General features: G+C 35.7%; 1 protein-coding gene across 16 annotated transcripts in view; it reads right to left on the reverse strand.

Annotated features, from left to right (window-relative positions):
- The window catches only part of C2CD5 (C2 calcium dependent domain containing 5), a 69902-nt gene that overhangs the window by 13142 nt on the left and 38835 nt on the right, over nucleotides 1–17925 (reverse strand). For all 16 annotated transcript variants that reach the window (XM_050911286.1, XM_050911154.1, XM_050911067.1 and 13 more), the window contains 7 exons: nucleotides 15554–15668; nucleotides 12978–13073; nucleotides 11020–11211; nucleotides 7933–8119; nucleotides 6745–6909; nucleotides 6272–6412; nucleotides 3225–3288 (listed from right to left, as the gene is read on the reverse strand). In XM_050911286.1, coding sequence (XP_050767243.1) covers nucleotides 3225–3288; nucleotides 6272–6412; nucleotides 6745–6909; nucleotides 7933–8119; nucleotides 11020–11211; nucleotides 12978–13073; nucleotides 15554–15668 — 960 coding nt within the window. The remainder of the gene's footprint in view (nucleotides 1–3224; nucleotides 3289–6271; nucleotides 6413–6744; nucleotides 6910–7932; nucleotides 8120–11019; nucleotides 11212–12977; nucleotides 13074–15553; nucleotides 15669–17925) is intronic.

The raw sequence follows: 17925 nt of genomic DNA on the forward strand, positions 1-17925 counted from the left end.
GCAGTGAAAAATGGATAGGAAAGATGGAACTCACCACTTCTAAAACACGAATTCACTACAGAATTCTTATTCTGAATATTTCTTCAACTGCCAAAAAGCAAGGCCAGAAACGTCATCATGTTGAGCAACATGAGAGAGGCTACAATGGCATGAAATGCAACAGTGACAGTTGCTCCCCATGGTGACTGGGTAACTCATGTCATCTGATGCTAAGACTAATTGGTGGGACAAGATCCCTGACTGCTTCACAGAACCGCTCCTTGTGGAGCCCACAAAGCAAGAAACCCCTGACTAGTTGGTCCTGAGCAAGGAGAAGTGTTCAAAGAAGTTTTTTAGATCTGATCAAGATATACTTAAGCATTCTTGTAGGAAGGGCAAACACCCAAAATCCACTACTGCTCTGCCTAGTTTCTAATAGACAAACTATGTACAAATGAGGAAACTTATTAAAACGGTGTGATAGGAAAAGCTAAAAAGCTAACCTTTCACAGACAGCATAGGGATGCTTTAAAGACGCTACCTAGAGACTGAATGCAAATACGTAGCACTTACTAACAGAGACTTGAAAAGACAAAAAAAAAAGAAAAAAGTATAATGACTAAATAGTAGGGTAAGAAAAGTTATAAACAGCAAATAGGCAGTGTTGAAAATCTAAAGATATGGCTAAATGAGCACAAAAGAGAAAAATCTGGTACGGCCTATGTAAATACACAAAATAAGCTAGAAAAGAAATTGTGTAGCAGCTTGCGGAAGGTATAAATATTAATAGATTTTCCTTCAGAACATCAAAAGCAGAAATCCCGTTGAAGAGTCAAGTAAGATACAGAAAACATATGCAGAGATGATAAGATAGTGGAAAACATGCTTTTTTTTTTACATCAGTGTTCACCACGGTAGTGGAGCTTTCCACAATAGTGGAAAACCAGTCCCTTGTTTATTTTCCATCAGAGAACCTGTCTTAAACAAAAGTGTCTGAAGGAGATAATGAACAAATAGGCAAATGAAAAATAAGGATTCATATAAACAACAGGAAAGGCAAAAGATTAAATAGCTGACTAATCGACATTGAACTCTAACTTAAAATTACCCCACTACCAGAGGAAAGGATTCTTTAATCTTCAGGTAGTGAGGTGCTTTTAGTGACTGGGACCTACTCATTTGCCTAGTACCGATACCTGTATTACTGGCCCATAGAAGCTATTTGAGAAAATGGAGTTCATGGGCAGATGGAAAAACAAGACACTGCAGAAGAGCTGATACCGCTTTTCTAAGTAACAATCATGGCTCACAAGCTGTCAACAAGCATGCATACAAAAGGCATCTGACTGATACAGTCTACTTCAGACATCAAAAAGTATTTGATAAGATCCTTCACCACAGACTCTTTAAGAAACTAATATGCTGAAGGGTAGAAAGGAGTACCATTGAAGGAAATGCAATTATTATAAGACTGGAAAGAGAGGGTCAAAATAAATGCTCAGTTTTCACAGTGGAGCCATCTGTAACTCGGGCTTGTATGCTTCAAACATATTCATAACTTATCTGCAAAAGAGGATAAAATGAGGTAACTGCTGATGGCCTTATTTTAGAGTAGTAAAATCAACTGCAGCAGGACCTAACAATGGATAATTGATGAGGAATAGAAGATTTGGTGGTAATAATAGATAACTACGACAAGGATAGTCCTGAGCTCAACAGTACTCAAAATGATAAACACTGATACCAAGTATTAGGAAGGGAACAGATATGCGCTCAGAAGAAACACAGGGAAACTCACAAAGACAAGAGAGGGAGGACAGGACAACCAAATGTACAGAGCAATTTCTATATAATGGACAAGTACATTAGCCTCTTATCCAGATCCAGGACTTCCATTGAGGAGGATATGGCAGATACAACCACAAATAGCATAAAGAAGGCTGATACAAAGCAATGATTCCCTGTTCTTCCCAATATAAGAAAAAGGAAAAAGTGGCTGATACAAACCAAGCATAAGAAGCTGGCTCTTATATGGGTACAGATCCTGATGCAAAACTCTACAAACACTGAAGGCGCACTGAGCCCATGCTCAAAATGCAAACAGCCAAATGCACAAAAAGTTTGTCAAAGGCTATTGTTTACAAAGACAGTAACTTTCTTCAGGATGCTGTTGACCTGTGAACTGTTAGCATGCTATTCTGTGGGATTTTTTTTTTTCCACTCGCTCTGACATTAAATGCAATACGCATTCTCGCCTGATTGCTATCAGCAAGCAAACATTGAGTGATTCAGTACACCTCCCCTTATGTTGGGTTCTTAAATACTTTTTAAATGCAGACAACTAAATGGACACCTCACAAATTTCTACTGCCAGCAATGCAGCCCCAACATACGTATTTGTACTGTGAAGTAAAAAGACATCGATTTCAAGTCTCATGATTGAATTTTGAAAATTATTCACTTTAATCAGTTTTATGTTCTCAAGTTGCAACACTTCTTAAAAATACATCTATAAAAACACCAAAGAAATTAGAAACTACTCTATTTCTATTATTTTACTTTACTGCCTCCTACAGAAAATGACCAATACTGACTTGGATAAAAATGCTGTGGGTGATTTAAGAATTCCAAATCATTTTGGACTTTGCTTTTTTTAACAGCAAAGACTACAAATGTAGTGAACACAAAGACTTAAATTGACAGTATGGCACAATCACAAAGCAAGGAAAATACAAATGCACTTGTTGAACAAGAGTGCTGGAAGGGCAAATTGCTCACTTTAAATAACATTCTTGGAATACAACACAAATGTGTCACATTATATGGCTACAAATACTTAAAGACCATTCTGTTCTCTGTACTTCCACTTTCATTGACCCTGAAACCTACAAATTAGCCATTCAGTCTAAAAATCTTCAGAAACTGGTATACTAGTAGAAAAGATGCAATTGTTATATCCATACAAAGCAACAACAAATTTGCAACAACAGTACAAACCAGTACAAACAGTACAAACAACAGTACAAAATGCCACACAAATACTGTGTTTACTTCAGTTTTGCATAAGCAACAATCCCCATAAAAGGCTTAATGACTTGTTTTTCACAGGTGCATCTGACAAGCTAAACACTTCAAGAATATTTTCACTGTTACTCTTGAACTTTTTTTTTTTTAAATAAAACCAGTTCTATTTTGTCATGTTGCAGCCTACAGTATAAATTAGAAAAGTATGTTTTTAACTATACCAGAAGGTGGTGGAACATCTGTCAGTAAAGAATGTACATCTTCCATTGCATCCGTATCATCAATCTGGAAAAAGGAGTAATTGATAAAAAGTATGTTGCTGTTCCAGTCAGAAGTCTCAGAAAGATGTAAAAAAATTGTCATGAAGAGATCTGTATCTGGCAGCTAAGTTGAGATTTTAAAAAAGGATTCCATCAACCAGACCTCTGAATCTTAACTAGCAGCCTATGATATGCTTAACACTTGAAAAACAGTTCCCTTAATTAAATTGTATTAAAAATAATGTGCACAGAACACACAGAGACTGCAGTAGATAAGACAAGAATGATAAAAAGAGCATTTTTAAAACAATTTAAAATGCTGTACAAGGTTCCACACAACAACTTATAGCTTTTTCCAGCTAAGGACCTTTGGCTACTAGAGCCCTCATAAGATCTGTATCATACTGATGTGATCGTTCTCTGCCTATTCCAATGACACACAAAAATCTTCCCAGGACTCTAAAAACCTTGCTTAGTATGAACAGCAGAAAATCAAATAGGAAAAGGTAAATTTGGAGATTATTAGTTTTTCCTATCCAAATAACCTCTACTCCATCCGATCTTTAAAGATTTTTGTTATTTTAGATCAGACTGAGAGCATATCTGCCCTGCTACCTTCTGTAAATATTTCTGTGTCATGTGTCTTCATGTTCATTCTGCCTTATTGATCTGCAAGAGATCCAAGTTTACCTCTAACCTCCAACATTTTCTTATCAAGTATTTTGGAAACTGTTTATATTTTAACTCCAGTATTAGAGAGTTCTCTGTCAGGTATTGTTTCTCCTTCTCTGTCTCCCTCTACAAGTAAGAGGAGTCGTCTTTTTTTTTTTTTTTTTCTCCAAAAAAAATAGACAGCCTTACCTCTCATAATTGCCTTCCCAGCATCTCTTAGCATTTCCTCACCACAGTGAATTTTTTACCACTTTTTCTTGCATATTTCCAGTGAACAATGATTTTACTCTTGAAAAGTCAGAGTCAGGAGCTTCACTAAAGCTCCTGGAATATCGTTTCTGATATCCAATTTCTTAACAAAGACAGTAGTAAGTCTTTGTTATCATCATCAAAGACAGATGAAAAGTCCTTTTTTCTGTAAATAAAGATTGAACTACCAAACCACAGGGACACATATTCTAGGACCAACATATTCACATAATGTAAACCAGTAAATGAAAGCCCTTAAACATCAGATCTTATTTTTCTTGCCAACTTTAGCACCATTTATAATGTACTCTATAGTACACTACAGCATACTTACAATTTTCCCTTCCACATGGAGATCTCCTCCTACCCCGCCAAGTGCATATACTACAGTTAATAAATAAGGTACAGGGAAGAATTCTCCAAAACTGTAAAAAAAGAGCTGAACTCTGTTTGCAGTATATAATGCAGTCCTTAACCAGCTGATCTTTGCTTATAACGTATCAAGCTTCTTTATGAGGCAACTGGACAGAGGTATGCTGAGCTTTTACTACTGCTATCTCTCTTCTATTTGACAGCCTTTAGAAGTGAAATGGAGGTTGGGCTTGTGTGTTTCCGGTATTTTTCATAACTTGTCCAAAGGTTCTCTTGCAGTATAAGAGTCTTTGGGTTGGGGTTTTTTTATGCCTTACACAATCCTCTATTTTTTACAAAGGCATTTGACCCTTTTTGCATTTATCAAAGTACTTTCTGATTGGCTCACCCATTTCAATACAGTGCCTCAGAGAACATCTATCATAACTTTTGTTTTGAGGATACAATTCCACTCCTGTCAGTCTACACAGATGATGATATTAAAACAGAAACAAAAACCTGTTAAGATCAGCTGCAAAACATACTTGATGAAAACTGTCCTCATTTCTTTTTAATGTGAGAGTTAACTACCATCAAAGTTACTTTTAGGGACTTTCCAATTTACTTACTTTGATCCTAGTATACCTGTAATGGACTGGAGAGCAAAAATTTACTCAAAGAGCAGAAGCACCAACCAATCTCAATTTATTATACCAACCTCTCCCAACCTGTTATTTTTTCACTCTCCTTTCTTACCTCTGTTTTCAAATGAACTGCTGTTACAGTGCTCTCTCATTCTCCCTATCTACAACTTTTCCAGATTATTTTCTATAAAGATAGTGATTTGTGAAGATTAACATAAAGGAAAGTCTGCTGTGTATCTCAGGCTGCAATTACAGGCTGTAATTTAATTATTTTCTTTTTCTTAGTCTAGGACAGGTATTTGTAATACCTGTATCTACAAGATGATCAAAACTCCAGCCTTCTTTAGTACTTGGCTCCTTTTCTTCAAAATTGTACAATGTTAAAATCATATCTTTGGATTTTAGTGAATAGAGAGATAAAAGAAATCTATGTTCTCTATCTATAGGTGTTCTTCTTTCTAGTTGTAGCTGTAGAAAGAATTGCAAGGTATTCTCTGAAGTTGTAAATTCTTGAACTCTGAAAAGCATCAGCTGAAATTCAGAAAAGGAAGTCGTCTTTTATGTGCTCTCTTGACACATGCGGTTTTTTTAATGCTTTGAATACTACCAGTTCTGGAAACCAATAATTCTGAATATCCAACTATAACAGTAAGAGCTTTGAAATGGGAAGAATATACAAGCTTCTTCTTTGCTAAATATAAAGTGTGACAACACAGAACCTCAATGTTTATAAAAATATATCTAAGTTTTGGATCTGTCATGACTGCTGCTTGAAATAGGCAGAAGGGCATTTCTTAACAGCTCTTAGCTATTATTCTAGATACTGCTACATGTTCATGAATAGCAGGGCAATCTTTTTTCAGATATTGTCCCTATAAAGCATAATATAGTTATGCTTTAAGCAAATAGAATAAGAAAAAGAGAGACAATGCAAAATCCAATACTTAACATTTTCTACTGATACAAAACAGAAAAATTGATATACAATTTAAGAACTGTGTTTGGAGATGAGTAAGAAAACTTTTCTCCATTTTTTTATATACATTTTAGGAAAAGAGAAGTATGAAAATGAGTACTGAGAACATTTATCACCTCCAAGACAAAAGCATCCTTTTTCCCATGTGAAAGGTCTAGCTCTGTGACTTCATCAGAGCTTTCTGATTGAGATCTTAATAACCTGGAACGTTGTCTTGGCTCTGGAATGGGAGACCCAATGATTTCTTCAGGTAGTTCCTAAAAAGGATATAAAAATTAACAGTTGTTCTATGTAGCTTCAAAATAATTTCAATTGTAAGCAATTTGTTAACAGTCCTAAGAATCAGAACATTCTGAAAATAATTTTAATGAGAAGTAAATCTAAGTAAGTACAAACTGCTTTGGATATGTGGCTTAAGAGATCTGAAAATTCCAGTAGGTTCCCAAAATATAGTGAAAAGAATCTATGTCTCTATTAAAAACAACTTATGTTCTGAATGATTCAGTCAATAAGAATACATGGATATACATGCTGTGTATCTGTTTGACTCAGAATGCTTTATTTTTAAGAATATAAAAGCTTTACTTACTGGAGGATTAATCTCATAAAGTTCCTTGTTTTTTGCTATTGTATCATTTATTTTCTTTTGCATGTGAGATATATGCTGCTCATAGGTGCCATCATTTGGAGTCTTCCCAGCAATCTGAATACCACCAGGTGTTGGCAAAGCTGCTAGATACACACCTGTTGCAGACTTTTAAAAAGTCATTAAGAAAAATGACAGTTACATAAGCATGTACTTCTAATATTTTCATATAAAGTTTTCCATAATGTTTACGCTATAATGGACAGCATTGTGACATGCACATTACAGCATCATCTCTTCCCATAATAAATGGATCTTTCTCTCCTGTTCACTTATGAAAAAACACACTATTCTTTTAATAAACTCTCTCCTTCTCATGGGTCTTTTCCATGGTGGAGCTCTTAAAAGTTCCAAACAAAGTAAGAATTAAAACCTCTGCCCTAGTATATTTTGCATAGCCAAGTGATGGTTTCAAGGATTTCAAACTTGAGCAAATAATTTACAGTATCACTGAAGTTGTGACAATCCCATTTCTATTTACAGAAAACAGATCATCAGTTCAGACAAAAGAAGATGCAATCCAATCAATATTACGCAAGCATCCTCTTACACTGATGCAGGAAGCAGCAGCATACTTCACTATTCTAACCCCACATGACAGAATGAGGTTAGAAAATATTATTAATGAACATTTCTTGACTACATCTAAGACACTTCCAATCTATCATGTATTTCTTCGGGGCCAAAGAAGAGGCGACAGATCTTTCTCTTGTTGGCAACTAACCAAAAGATTTATTGAGAGACTTAATTGACCTTATTTGTCATGGAACTGTAATGCAACTTGAGGAACAGGGATCTCTTTGACAGGACCTTTAAAGAACACAATCATTTTTTCTATAATTTATGCCATTAAACCATTCGAAGTTTCTTTTCCTCTCATCCCCTTTCTAATAATCATGTCCTATAACAGAGTTTCAAGAGATTCAAATCTTCTTTTTCTGGTGCTGAAAAACAGTCTGTCTTGATTTGAGAACAATTAGACACCTCATTCCTTTCCACCACTTCAATTATTCTTAAAATGACATTTTAATATCTCTAGTTACTCTGAATTCCAGAACACTTGTATGTCTTTGTGTCCTGAAAAAATACTGTAAGAAAGCGAAAGAATCCCAAGATTAAAACTGTACTTACTGCCAACCCCATTAGCATATTTTCACCCACAGTGATCTGAATTCTCAGACCAAACAGAGCATTCATTCCTCTCAGCTTAAGTTTATTCATCAGCTGGGTGTGCACTTCATATTCCATAAATGGCAAGAGATTACTGATAGATGTCGCATTTGCTTCAGCTTGAGCTTTCTTCTTTAGACGGCATAACCTGAAAATACAAAACAGTACATGACATCAGCAGTTAAACAGTTTTAATGGACTGTTGAAGTTTGAAAGTGACCACAGGGTATTTTGATTTTTTTTCCCTCACTGTATAACCTAATACAATCAGTTTCTTTTTAATGTATTTTAAAATCCTGTAAAATATTAAATTCTCGTCAGGAAGATCAAGGCAGACTAAAGCACTGAGTCTCAATAAGTAAGATTTGATTCTCATTTTTAATAGGAAACTGTATATTTATATTAACAATAAAAATGGGTAACAAAAAGTAAACTTATAAAACAGAACAATACATAACCTTCAGCAACATTCAAAAATATTCCCTATCAAAGCAGAATACAAAAATTACAAATACTGTATTTTTGCAAATCACTGAATGAAGTCATGTCTCCTTTCTTAAAACATGCTTAAGGACTGTTAATCAGACAGAAACAACATGCATCACACACTGTTTTTGTCATAATAGCCTGACAGCACCGAATACCTATGCAATGTAAAGAAGTTTTCTACAGATTCCAGATAACCATCTACTAGATGTTTGGCTAAATATATTAACACTCCTATCATATAGCAGCGACTGTTAAAAATTTGCCCTGCTCACTTTTGTCAGAGCAAATACTGAAGACAAACACAACTTCTTTGCTATTGCAAGTTGTCTGGTATTTGTTAAACAGCTCCCCCCCCAAATAGATTATTTCAAGGGACAGTTACTGCAGCCCTTTTCAATTGTGCCTCTGAACTGATGAGGTGTATTTTTCTAGGTTGCTGCAACTGTAAAATAGAATGTCAGTTCTTTACAAGAACTCCTTGAGACTGTCTTATCTGAAAATTTGTATTTTCAGCTTTTCTTCTAGTAACACCCCAAATGCAAACATCTATTTCTGTTGCTGCAAACCTCGTACACACTTCAGGTACAAGCGCAGGAAATTACATCTTCTGGTAGAACTTTTAAAATTCCTATTAATATAGTTATTCAAGGCACACTTCAGAATAAAGAAAAAACCAAGTGCCCTCACAGCTCAAGCATTCACCAGACTAAAAATATTTATCTTGAAAGAATAAAAGAAAAAGCATAGAAATCCCATCTCTGACTATATTATGTTAGTCACATTCCACTCTTCGGGCTTAGTCCCATAAGCTGAAATTCAAACCCCACACCAGTTTAATGACTGCCTACTTTCAGTGACAAATTTTCATTCAAAAAGAGCACGACAACTGTACGTTTTAGTGATATGAAGAGACAACACGTTCTTCTAATGACCACATTTATTACATGATCAGGAAAACATAGTAATTCATCCAGTCGTAACAATTTCACCTCAAAATCTTTCTAACTATAGCTTCGGGTCTTTTTCTTTTTTCATTTTTTTGGGGGAGATGGGAGTGTTTGAGGAATCATTCTAGAGAAAATGGGACATCTGCAAGTGCTCCAGAGACAGATCGGGGACCACTGTGTGACACCAAAAGTCAATTTCCACAATGGTGCTAAATACAGTTTAATACTACGGAAACTACCAAAGGAGGAGCACAGAAAACATCTCTACAGTAGCTCCAGTAATTCTGCTCTAGTAGAAGTCACAGAATAATAATCACAGAATCATAAAAAAATACTCAGGTGAGAAGGGACTTCAGGAGGTCTCCAGTACAACCTCTTATACAGACAAAGCAGCATCAACTCTCAGCTCGGACCAGGATGCTCAGAGCTTTATCCACTCAGGTCTTGAAAACTCCCCAAAGACGGAGACTTCACAACCTCCTAGGCAATCTGCTCCGCTGCCTGATTGTCCTCATGGGTAAGTAGTTTTTCCTTGTATCAACTCTGAATCTCTCTTGTTTCAACTCAGGCCCATTGTCTCTCTCTCTCCTACTGTGCAGCACTGTGAAGACCCTGGCTACATATGCTCCATAACCTCCTTCTAGGTACTGGCAGGTTGCTGTTAGGTCCCCCTGAATCCTTCCTCTCTCCAGACTGAAGAGGTCCAGCACGCACAGCTTCTCTTCACAGGGCAGGTGCTCCTTACTCCCTTGGTGGCCCTCCACTGAACTTGCTCTAGTTTTCTGATGTCTGTCTTACTTTCAGAGGAGGACAAAACTGGACAGGTATTGTATTGTCTGGTCCCACTCATTGTGGTGTAACTGGCATACTTGTAGAGAATGCAGTCCATCGTCCCCTCCACATCATTAAAGATGTTCAACAGGACAGGTCCCACTGCAGACTCTATCATACTTGTCATGGCCATCCAGGTAGGTTATGAACCATAAACTACTACCCTCTCAGCCCAACCATCCAACTAGTTATTTATCCATGTAGCTGGCCACCCATACAGACTGCACACAGCTAACCCTTCCTTCTTTCCCACTGTAAACCACCTTATTCCCTTTTCCAAATTCAAATTCAAAGACCACAGCATAAACTGGACATAGCCAACAATTCTACAGAGATGATTTTCAGTTATGGACATCAGCACAGAATTAACACAACTGACTGAAACAGTTCATTGAGTTTCCAGTGCAATAGCTGTATCTGACCATGTTAGCAGTCCCAAACTGCAAGTGAAAGCATGAAAACTCTTACATCCAGCCAGACAAAATACAGCAATTCCCAGAGGCATTAAAAAAAAAAAAAAAGGCAGAACATCTGGTAAATGTCTGGTAAAAACAATGTGGTAAATCAACATGAGTAAGTTACCACATGTCCATTAACAGACATGACACTTAACACAGGGGGAGGAGAAGGCTGTCCTTCTCCTCCTGTACTCTAATACACTGTCATTAACACCTAGCAATGCCACATAAAAATTTAAGGTTTGATGACATACTGGATTTTAGCAACAGGAATTCTTTCAAAGATCTCCAAAACTTTACTAAGAAAACATTTTGATAGATACCTGGCTTGAATAAGACATCCCTTCCCAATAACTATTGCCTCTACAGGAAGATCAATTGTGGTGAAAAGGACATCAGGAACTTTTTGCTTCCTGCAGTTGTAACAATAAGTGAGGTGAGCAGGGAATGGCATGTTCAATTCATCATATGGTATATGGCAAAATCCACAACCTGGTGGTGAAGCTTCTTCAATCCTAAAAATACATTATGGAGAACATATTTAAAACATCTGCATCTTATTAACAATGATCAATACATGCACATATGTATAAACACCTACAGATACCTACTTAAATCATACACTGCAGCTATACTCTGCTCCATTATACCAATGTGACAAGTATAGCATTTTATGAATTAGAAGAATAAAATTAGACTGCACACTACTAGCTAAAATGCTATAAGTAAAACTTGCATTGAAACTTGTTATGCAGGAATCAAGAAAAAGTACATAAATTGTTGGTCATTGTATATAAATCTAAAACATTACTGAGCTGGCTTTAGGCACTATGATTTCTAAATGTAGTCCATGGTAAAACAGCTGTACAGAGAATTTGCTGTACCAAATACAACGAAAAGTCTCTTTTACATGGATTGTGTCCAAAAACCTACCCAAACCTAATGAGCAGAACATAAACAACAAACCAACCATCCTACTGAGAAGCAGCACAATATATATTAACATTGCAACAAGAATAGCAAGATTATTTCCTAAGATAAGGTATTAGGCAAAACTTGTTATTCACTTAGAACACTTAGTCCCACTCCCCCATAAGAAATATCCACGAATGACCACTATAAAAACACAAACAAGGAAAGCATAGGCTAACTGCATCACTGCAAATTTATTCTGTTTCACATAAACAACTCTTCTCAGTGAATTTTGAAGAGATGCTTAAGCAAATCTGACAGATTTGGAACATTAGTTATCATAGACTTTGGCAAATATATTTTGTCTCGAACATGGGCTTTGTCTGTTTAGTTGTTTTACCTTCCTTTGGCATTTCTAATCTATGCCAGGACTCTTAGTAGCACCAAAATACATATTTTGATAAAAATGCAATTGTCTTCATATTATGAACATGACATTTCTTGCTCTCCATCATATAGTGAATACGGAAACAAATATTTTTGTTCTGGCTACAGTTTTCAAAAGTCTATCTACACAAGAAGATAATGGCCTCCTGCTAACAAAGTAAAAGAACAATAAATAATAGTATGTTGGCAGGGTTATTATGGAAAAAGTGCTAAGGTGTAATAAATAGCCTTACTTATGACTACAATAGTCCCTTGAAATATTTGATGACTATCCTGACGAACACATAATAAATTACCAATATGCATTAATCTAATTATTTTTTCCCCAAAATAACTGTTTGTCAATAGTCATTCTTCAGATTTTATTTGCAAGAGCAAAAACAAAGGGAAACTTCATGTTTTTCCTTCAGTTTCATGATTTTGTTCATAAGGTTCAACTAAAACGTACATCTTTTGTAAAAATCTGGCACCACCTTTGTTTTAAAACCAAGCTATTTTATCTCCCATACAGCTCTTAAGTGGTGTATATATAGAGCATATATACACATATTACAGCCACAGCAGTTTTTGGCTTACATAATTTATCATACATCTGTCATTTTTTATAGTGTGAAATAAAGTTGAGAAAGATACCTGAAGAGCGGCAAAGAAAAAAACTGAGTTATGATCTGTGGTTAGTAGTCAAATGTGTTACCTTATTCAGACTGTTAGAAATAAAAACAGAATATCTAATTTGGTGCAGAGTTCCATTACTTCTGTTGTTGTTGTTGTTAGTGAAAAGCAGTAAAGTGGTTGGTCCCGCATCCTGCACTGTAACACTGTAACCTACCCTAATAGAGAAGAACTATCTTGGCTCTGAGGAAAAAAATCAACCTCTCCCTTCTCTGACCCTATGGAAAAGAAGCCAGGCTGCCATGACAACCTTTGTTCCAAACAGCCTTCCATGGTGCCATCCTGAAGAAACCTAGGGTTCAGTACAGCTGCTGTGCCAGACGCGGACAAAATACAGACCTCTTCACTATAAGAGAAAAGAATTACAACAAAGTGAATTCCTACTACTTAGTGCTACTTTTATTTAAAACTATTAGATTAAAAGGCTGGTACGAAAGTCTCAATGAATTCAATATAACTACTAAATTTGTGCATTTGTGCAATTTTATCCCATTAAATCTCGCAAACAATCCTCTTCTGGTATTTAAAACATTGTATAAGTAAGAGATGCAGAAGGATTGAACAAAAAGACTAAAGAGCTTTGCCCTATGTTATAAATAATATGCTATAACATCACAAAGGCTAACCAGGTTTAAGTATGGTTTTCAATACTATGGTTAATAATGCAAAGAAATCCAGCCAATCAACAAAAGCAAAGAAACATTAAAAAAACCAAGGCATAATTGTTTACCAAAGTAAAATGGAAGTTGAGAGTCTCATCATCTTATAAACATTCACTCTCAAAATGAAGTTACAACACAACACTGACAAGGATGCTTCTTGAAGGATAAAAAGTAGCAAAACAGTAAAATTTGACTATGAACAACTACAATAATAGTACATTTAGCATGTAAAGTAACTGACCATATTCATGATTTAGCAGAATTAAAGCTCTCAGAAGTGCAAACTATGATCACAGAGCTTTTAATATTTCTGAAAGTGTTTAATAAAAAACAAATCTCTAACATTCAGTACTTAAAATACTGTATTGGAAAAAAATATGGACAAAAGCTTTCCCACATTTTCTAGAATGATACATGTGCCCTTTTTTTTTTTTTTGTGGTTTCTCTTTCCAGAATAATTTTTCACATATAACATGTCTGGCAGACCAGTACTTACAGACAGAGCCTTGCTCTTTAAGCATGGAATAAAGCTCAACTGGCAAGAAAGCATGGGAACTCTAATAAACTATTTTATCAATGATCACATACTACCACATTAAATTCCTTAAGAAAAATGAAAGTGTGAAATAACCCAATAACTGACTGCTTATCTATACTCTGTATATTCTTTTCCCATAGTTAAGGAGACTGACAGCCAAAGGAATAAATCTTCCATTTCTAGTGCAAGTTCATCCCTCAGTGGTGGAAACTTGCACATTGCAATTCTGAGGTAAACATGGTCTTTAACACACCAAGCAAGACAGGACATAACCAAACAAGACAGCATAAGGAATACAAACCATGCCTTGTCTGTAAAGTAAGTTCTCCTGTTTTCCTACTCTACTAGCACAAGCACTTGACTTCCAAAAATTGTTTTCAAGTTTTGTGAAAGATCAACATATTTGGTGGATTTTTTTTTTTTTTTTTTTTACCTGCAGTGAAGGAGCAACAGATGCAAAGCAATCAATGCTGTGGCTTTCAGACTGATTATTTCTGGTTATCCTACTACTTTACCAACAGATGGTGTGCACTCATGAAAGCACTGTATAACTCTGTATTTCTTTCTTCAACTTATCAATTGCAAAGTAAAATGAAACTTCTTTTTCCAACTTCTCTCTTTAAAAAAGCAAACCTTTAGTGCTTTTTCTTTGAAGTATTTAGGCAAAATCAACTTGACAGAAAATAAATGCAGGTGTCTGAGTTTGCTTCAGTTACTTTCCTAAAGCAATTCAAAACAACTAGTGCGCCAGAGTACTTTTCTGTTTGATAGCGGTTAGACACACTTGGCCCCAGGAGGTGCTCTTCATAGATTACCTTCTGGAACTAGAAAGAGACACCACCTTTCCTGGGCCAGAGAGAAGGATGAGTAATTAGATGGATCCCAGATTATCCCTCCCAATCTCCAAGCCTCTCACAAAGTTTGTTATTAAGCCACCAAAATACACAAGATTGGAATTTTCTTAGCCAAATGGAATACAGTAAGACACTGGAGTTTTGGCCTGAACAGGATGCAGGGCTGGGGAATTCAACCTCAGAAAGACTACTGCAGAGCTGCAGCTTAATATGTTAAACACTACTGTAGTACTGAAAGATAAAAATAATGACATGCATTTTCCAGAAAGAAATACAGAATGCTTACACCTAAAGTATTCTAGATCTATCAGGCAGCATATTCTCCTTTAACTTACAATTAATACATTCCTAGTAAAGAACTTGTGCCTTAAGTTTGAAGTTTACCATTTAAGTACTGGTCTGCCAGTTGTTAGCCAATAATGAAACTGCAATACATATACTTTTAGGAACAGTCTTAACTATTTAGGTAGATTAGGTTTAGAAAACTTCATAGATAAATTAATAGTTACTACAAAAGCAAATATGTAGGTTTGAAATTTTTTTAAAAAATAAGAATTGTAAGGTTCATTAGAAAAAAATTAAAACCCAATAAAAACCCAAACCAAAACATATTAAAAAAAAAGATGCACAACACTGAAATCTCAAAAAGTTACTTTAACAAACTCTCTGAAGTAGGTATACTACACAGTACCAACAACTGTGTTGATAATCCACTGAAGATGAAATAAATTTTCTGTGGCATTTTGAAAATCAAATCATCATCATGATTTACCAAATGCTAGTTGATTCACTGTAGCCCACTACTGCATGACAACCCAATGCCTTGGCATGGGATTTTATTTCTTGTCTGATTTCTGCCCACCATGCATCTCGTGTCTCTGGTTCATCTGAAAGACAAAGTATAAATCAGTTCACTATTCTGCACTATGTCAACAGAAAGCTTCATGCAATTAATCTGAGAAGTCGAATTTTTCATATTCAAGTGTTTTGTTGTATCTGGACACTATTTATTTCCTAGCTATTGCACTTCAAGCAAACACTAATAAGGCTTTTTCATTAATTTTCTTGTTTATCACCCATGTGAACAGGTTCTGACAAATTACTGCATTCTTGTTGTTACCCATATGACAGATAACACCAAAATACTGTAGATACTGTTCCAATCTCTACCCACTTGAAGACCATACTGTCAGTTTCCAACAACACCAGAGCAGCATGTAACTTGCAACAAAGCATCACAGATACTCTGTAATATTGAAAAACTAGTAGTAGTAATGAAACAGTATTTGTAGTAATAAAGTAATATTTTACTTCGGTATACACTTGCTATCTTTGAAATAACCTCAATAGTTTTTCCTGCTGCAAGCAGTTCTCTCTGTTAACCAGATTTTAAAAAATATTTGTTCAAGACTGTATCACTACTCAAACACACTGCTCTGCGGTCCTTATTTCAGCACTTCTACCTTTGAGAAGCCATAGGTATTTGAAATTACTTCTACATTAACAACATTAAGAAGTACAAGATGTATGTTGACTGTATTTGTCGATGCTTTTTTGCTTCAGTATCCTGGCAACCGCACCTTTTTTCTTCCCCCCCGCCCCATCAATGGATTCTAATTACCTTTATTGTCTTTGAGGTTATATGTTAAAATGTATCCTACCTGCTTTCTTGAATACTACATTAAAAATGCAAAAAAGAGCACTACTATAATAAGTTTATGCAACCCATTTATTTTAACTGTTCAGCAATTAGTTTCCCAGAACTAAAACTCCTCTTGCAAGCTTTTTACATATGAAGTCAACCAGTATTGTCATTTACAATTAGAGTTTGTCAACTGTTTCTTCTTTCAAAATGGCTTACCTGTACCAATGAACTTAGTTGAAAACTATGTTAATTGTTGGTACATAAAATAAGGGGAAAAACAATAACAAACAATAGGCACTCAGATGCTACGAAGGGTTCTGAGTAGATAGATTCTTAGACAGTTTCCCTGAAATCAACTGAACTCTGCACAGATACAAACTTCCAGCTATTGAGCTCTCCTTGCTGAATCATAATTTAAAATATCAATGTAAAAACCTGAGATTCATTGGGAACCAATTTTGTACTATCAGGAATATTTATAAATATAGTGTATGATAACCCTATATCATACACTAGGTTCTCTGACAACATGGCAAACAAAAATGAAAGATGCAGATATACACATATTTTGAAATTTACTGAAACAAAAATATTGTACAGCAAGATGTATTCATTCATGAGTTTACCTCAACTTTTCATTTAGAACTAGACTTTCAGCTTTCTAAAATAAACTAATGATCATTTTCTAATTAAAAAAAAGAGCACAGAGGTATGTATATTCAACTATACCTAACTTTAGACGTTAATGCTTGTGTAACTCATAGCATTGTACTGACTAACAGCAGCCTTGGGTGTCTAGACTGAAGTTCATCCAACCTTTGCTTTAAGAAAAGAACACTGAACAGAAAAAAAAAAAACCCTACAGTGATAGTTCTTAGGAAAGTCCTCCGCAATCAAGACAAAAATATACACATTAAGACACAAAACAGACTAAGGATTTTCATGAACTGTATCAATCATGTTCCATTACATCTGAGTTCACCTTCAGCAGGTTTCAGTGCATTACTAGTAGAATCTCAAGGCACTGCACTTTGCTGTCTCTCAATGTGAAAACACTGTTTAAACACTTTCACTGACTGGGAAAATGAAATGCTTGAGATGATACACAGTAATCCTGACTCAGATGGCTGGAGTACCTGCTAGCAAGGTCTCACACTTTTCAGCTTTCACAAGCTGAGAATCATGCAGAAATAACCCATCACATGATAGGGCTGGAGTTCCCAAACTCAGCTGTGAGAACCATTTGTGGTACACATAAAGGAAAGTGGGAGGCGAAATGTCTTCTCTTTTGCATGTGCATCTCTGTCTGAACAGAGGCTGTGATTGCTGCCACCAGTTAATGGCAGCAGTGGTAGGTGAATGGAGCAACTTTGGAAATCCATCTTAAGGCAAAGGCTACAACATCTGACAAAATGGAGAGCTACAGGGGAGATGTGAGACCACATGCGCATTCTGTAAATGTTATCACTAACTCTTTATGGTGGAATGGACATGGATCT

The sequence above is a fragment of the Gymnogyps californianus genome, chromosome 1 (assembly GCF_018139145.2).
Source record: "Gymnogyps californianus isolate 813 chromosome 1, ASM1813914v2, whole genome shotgun sequence".
NCBI lineage: Eukaryota > Metazoa > Chordata > Aves > Accipitriformes > Cathartidae > Gymnogyps > Gymnogyps californianus.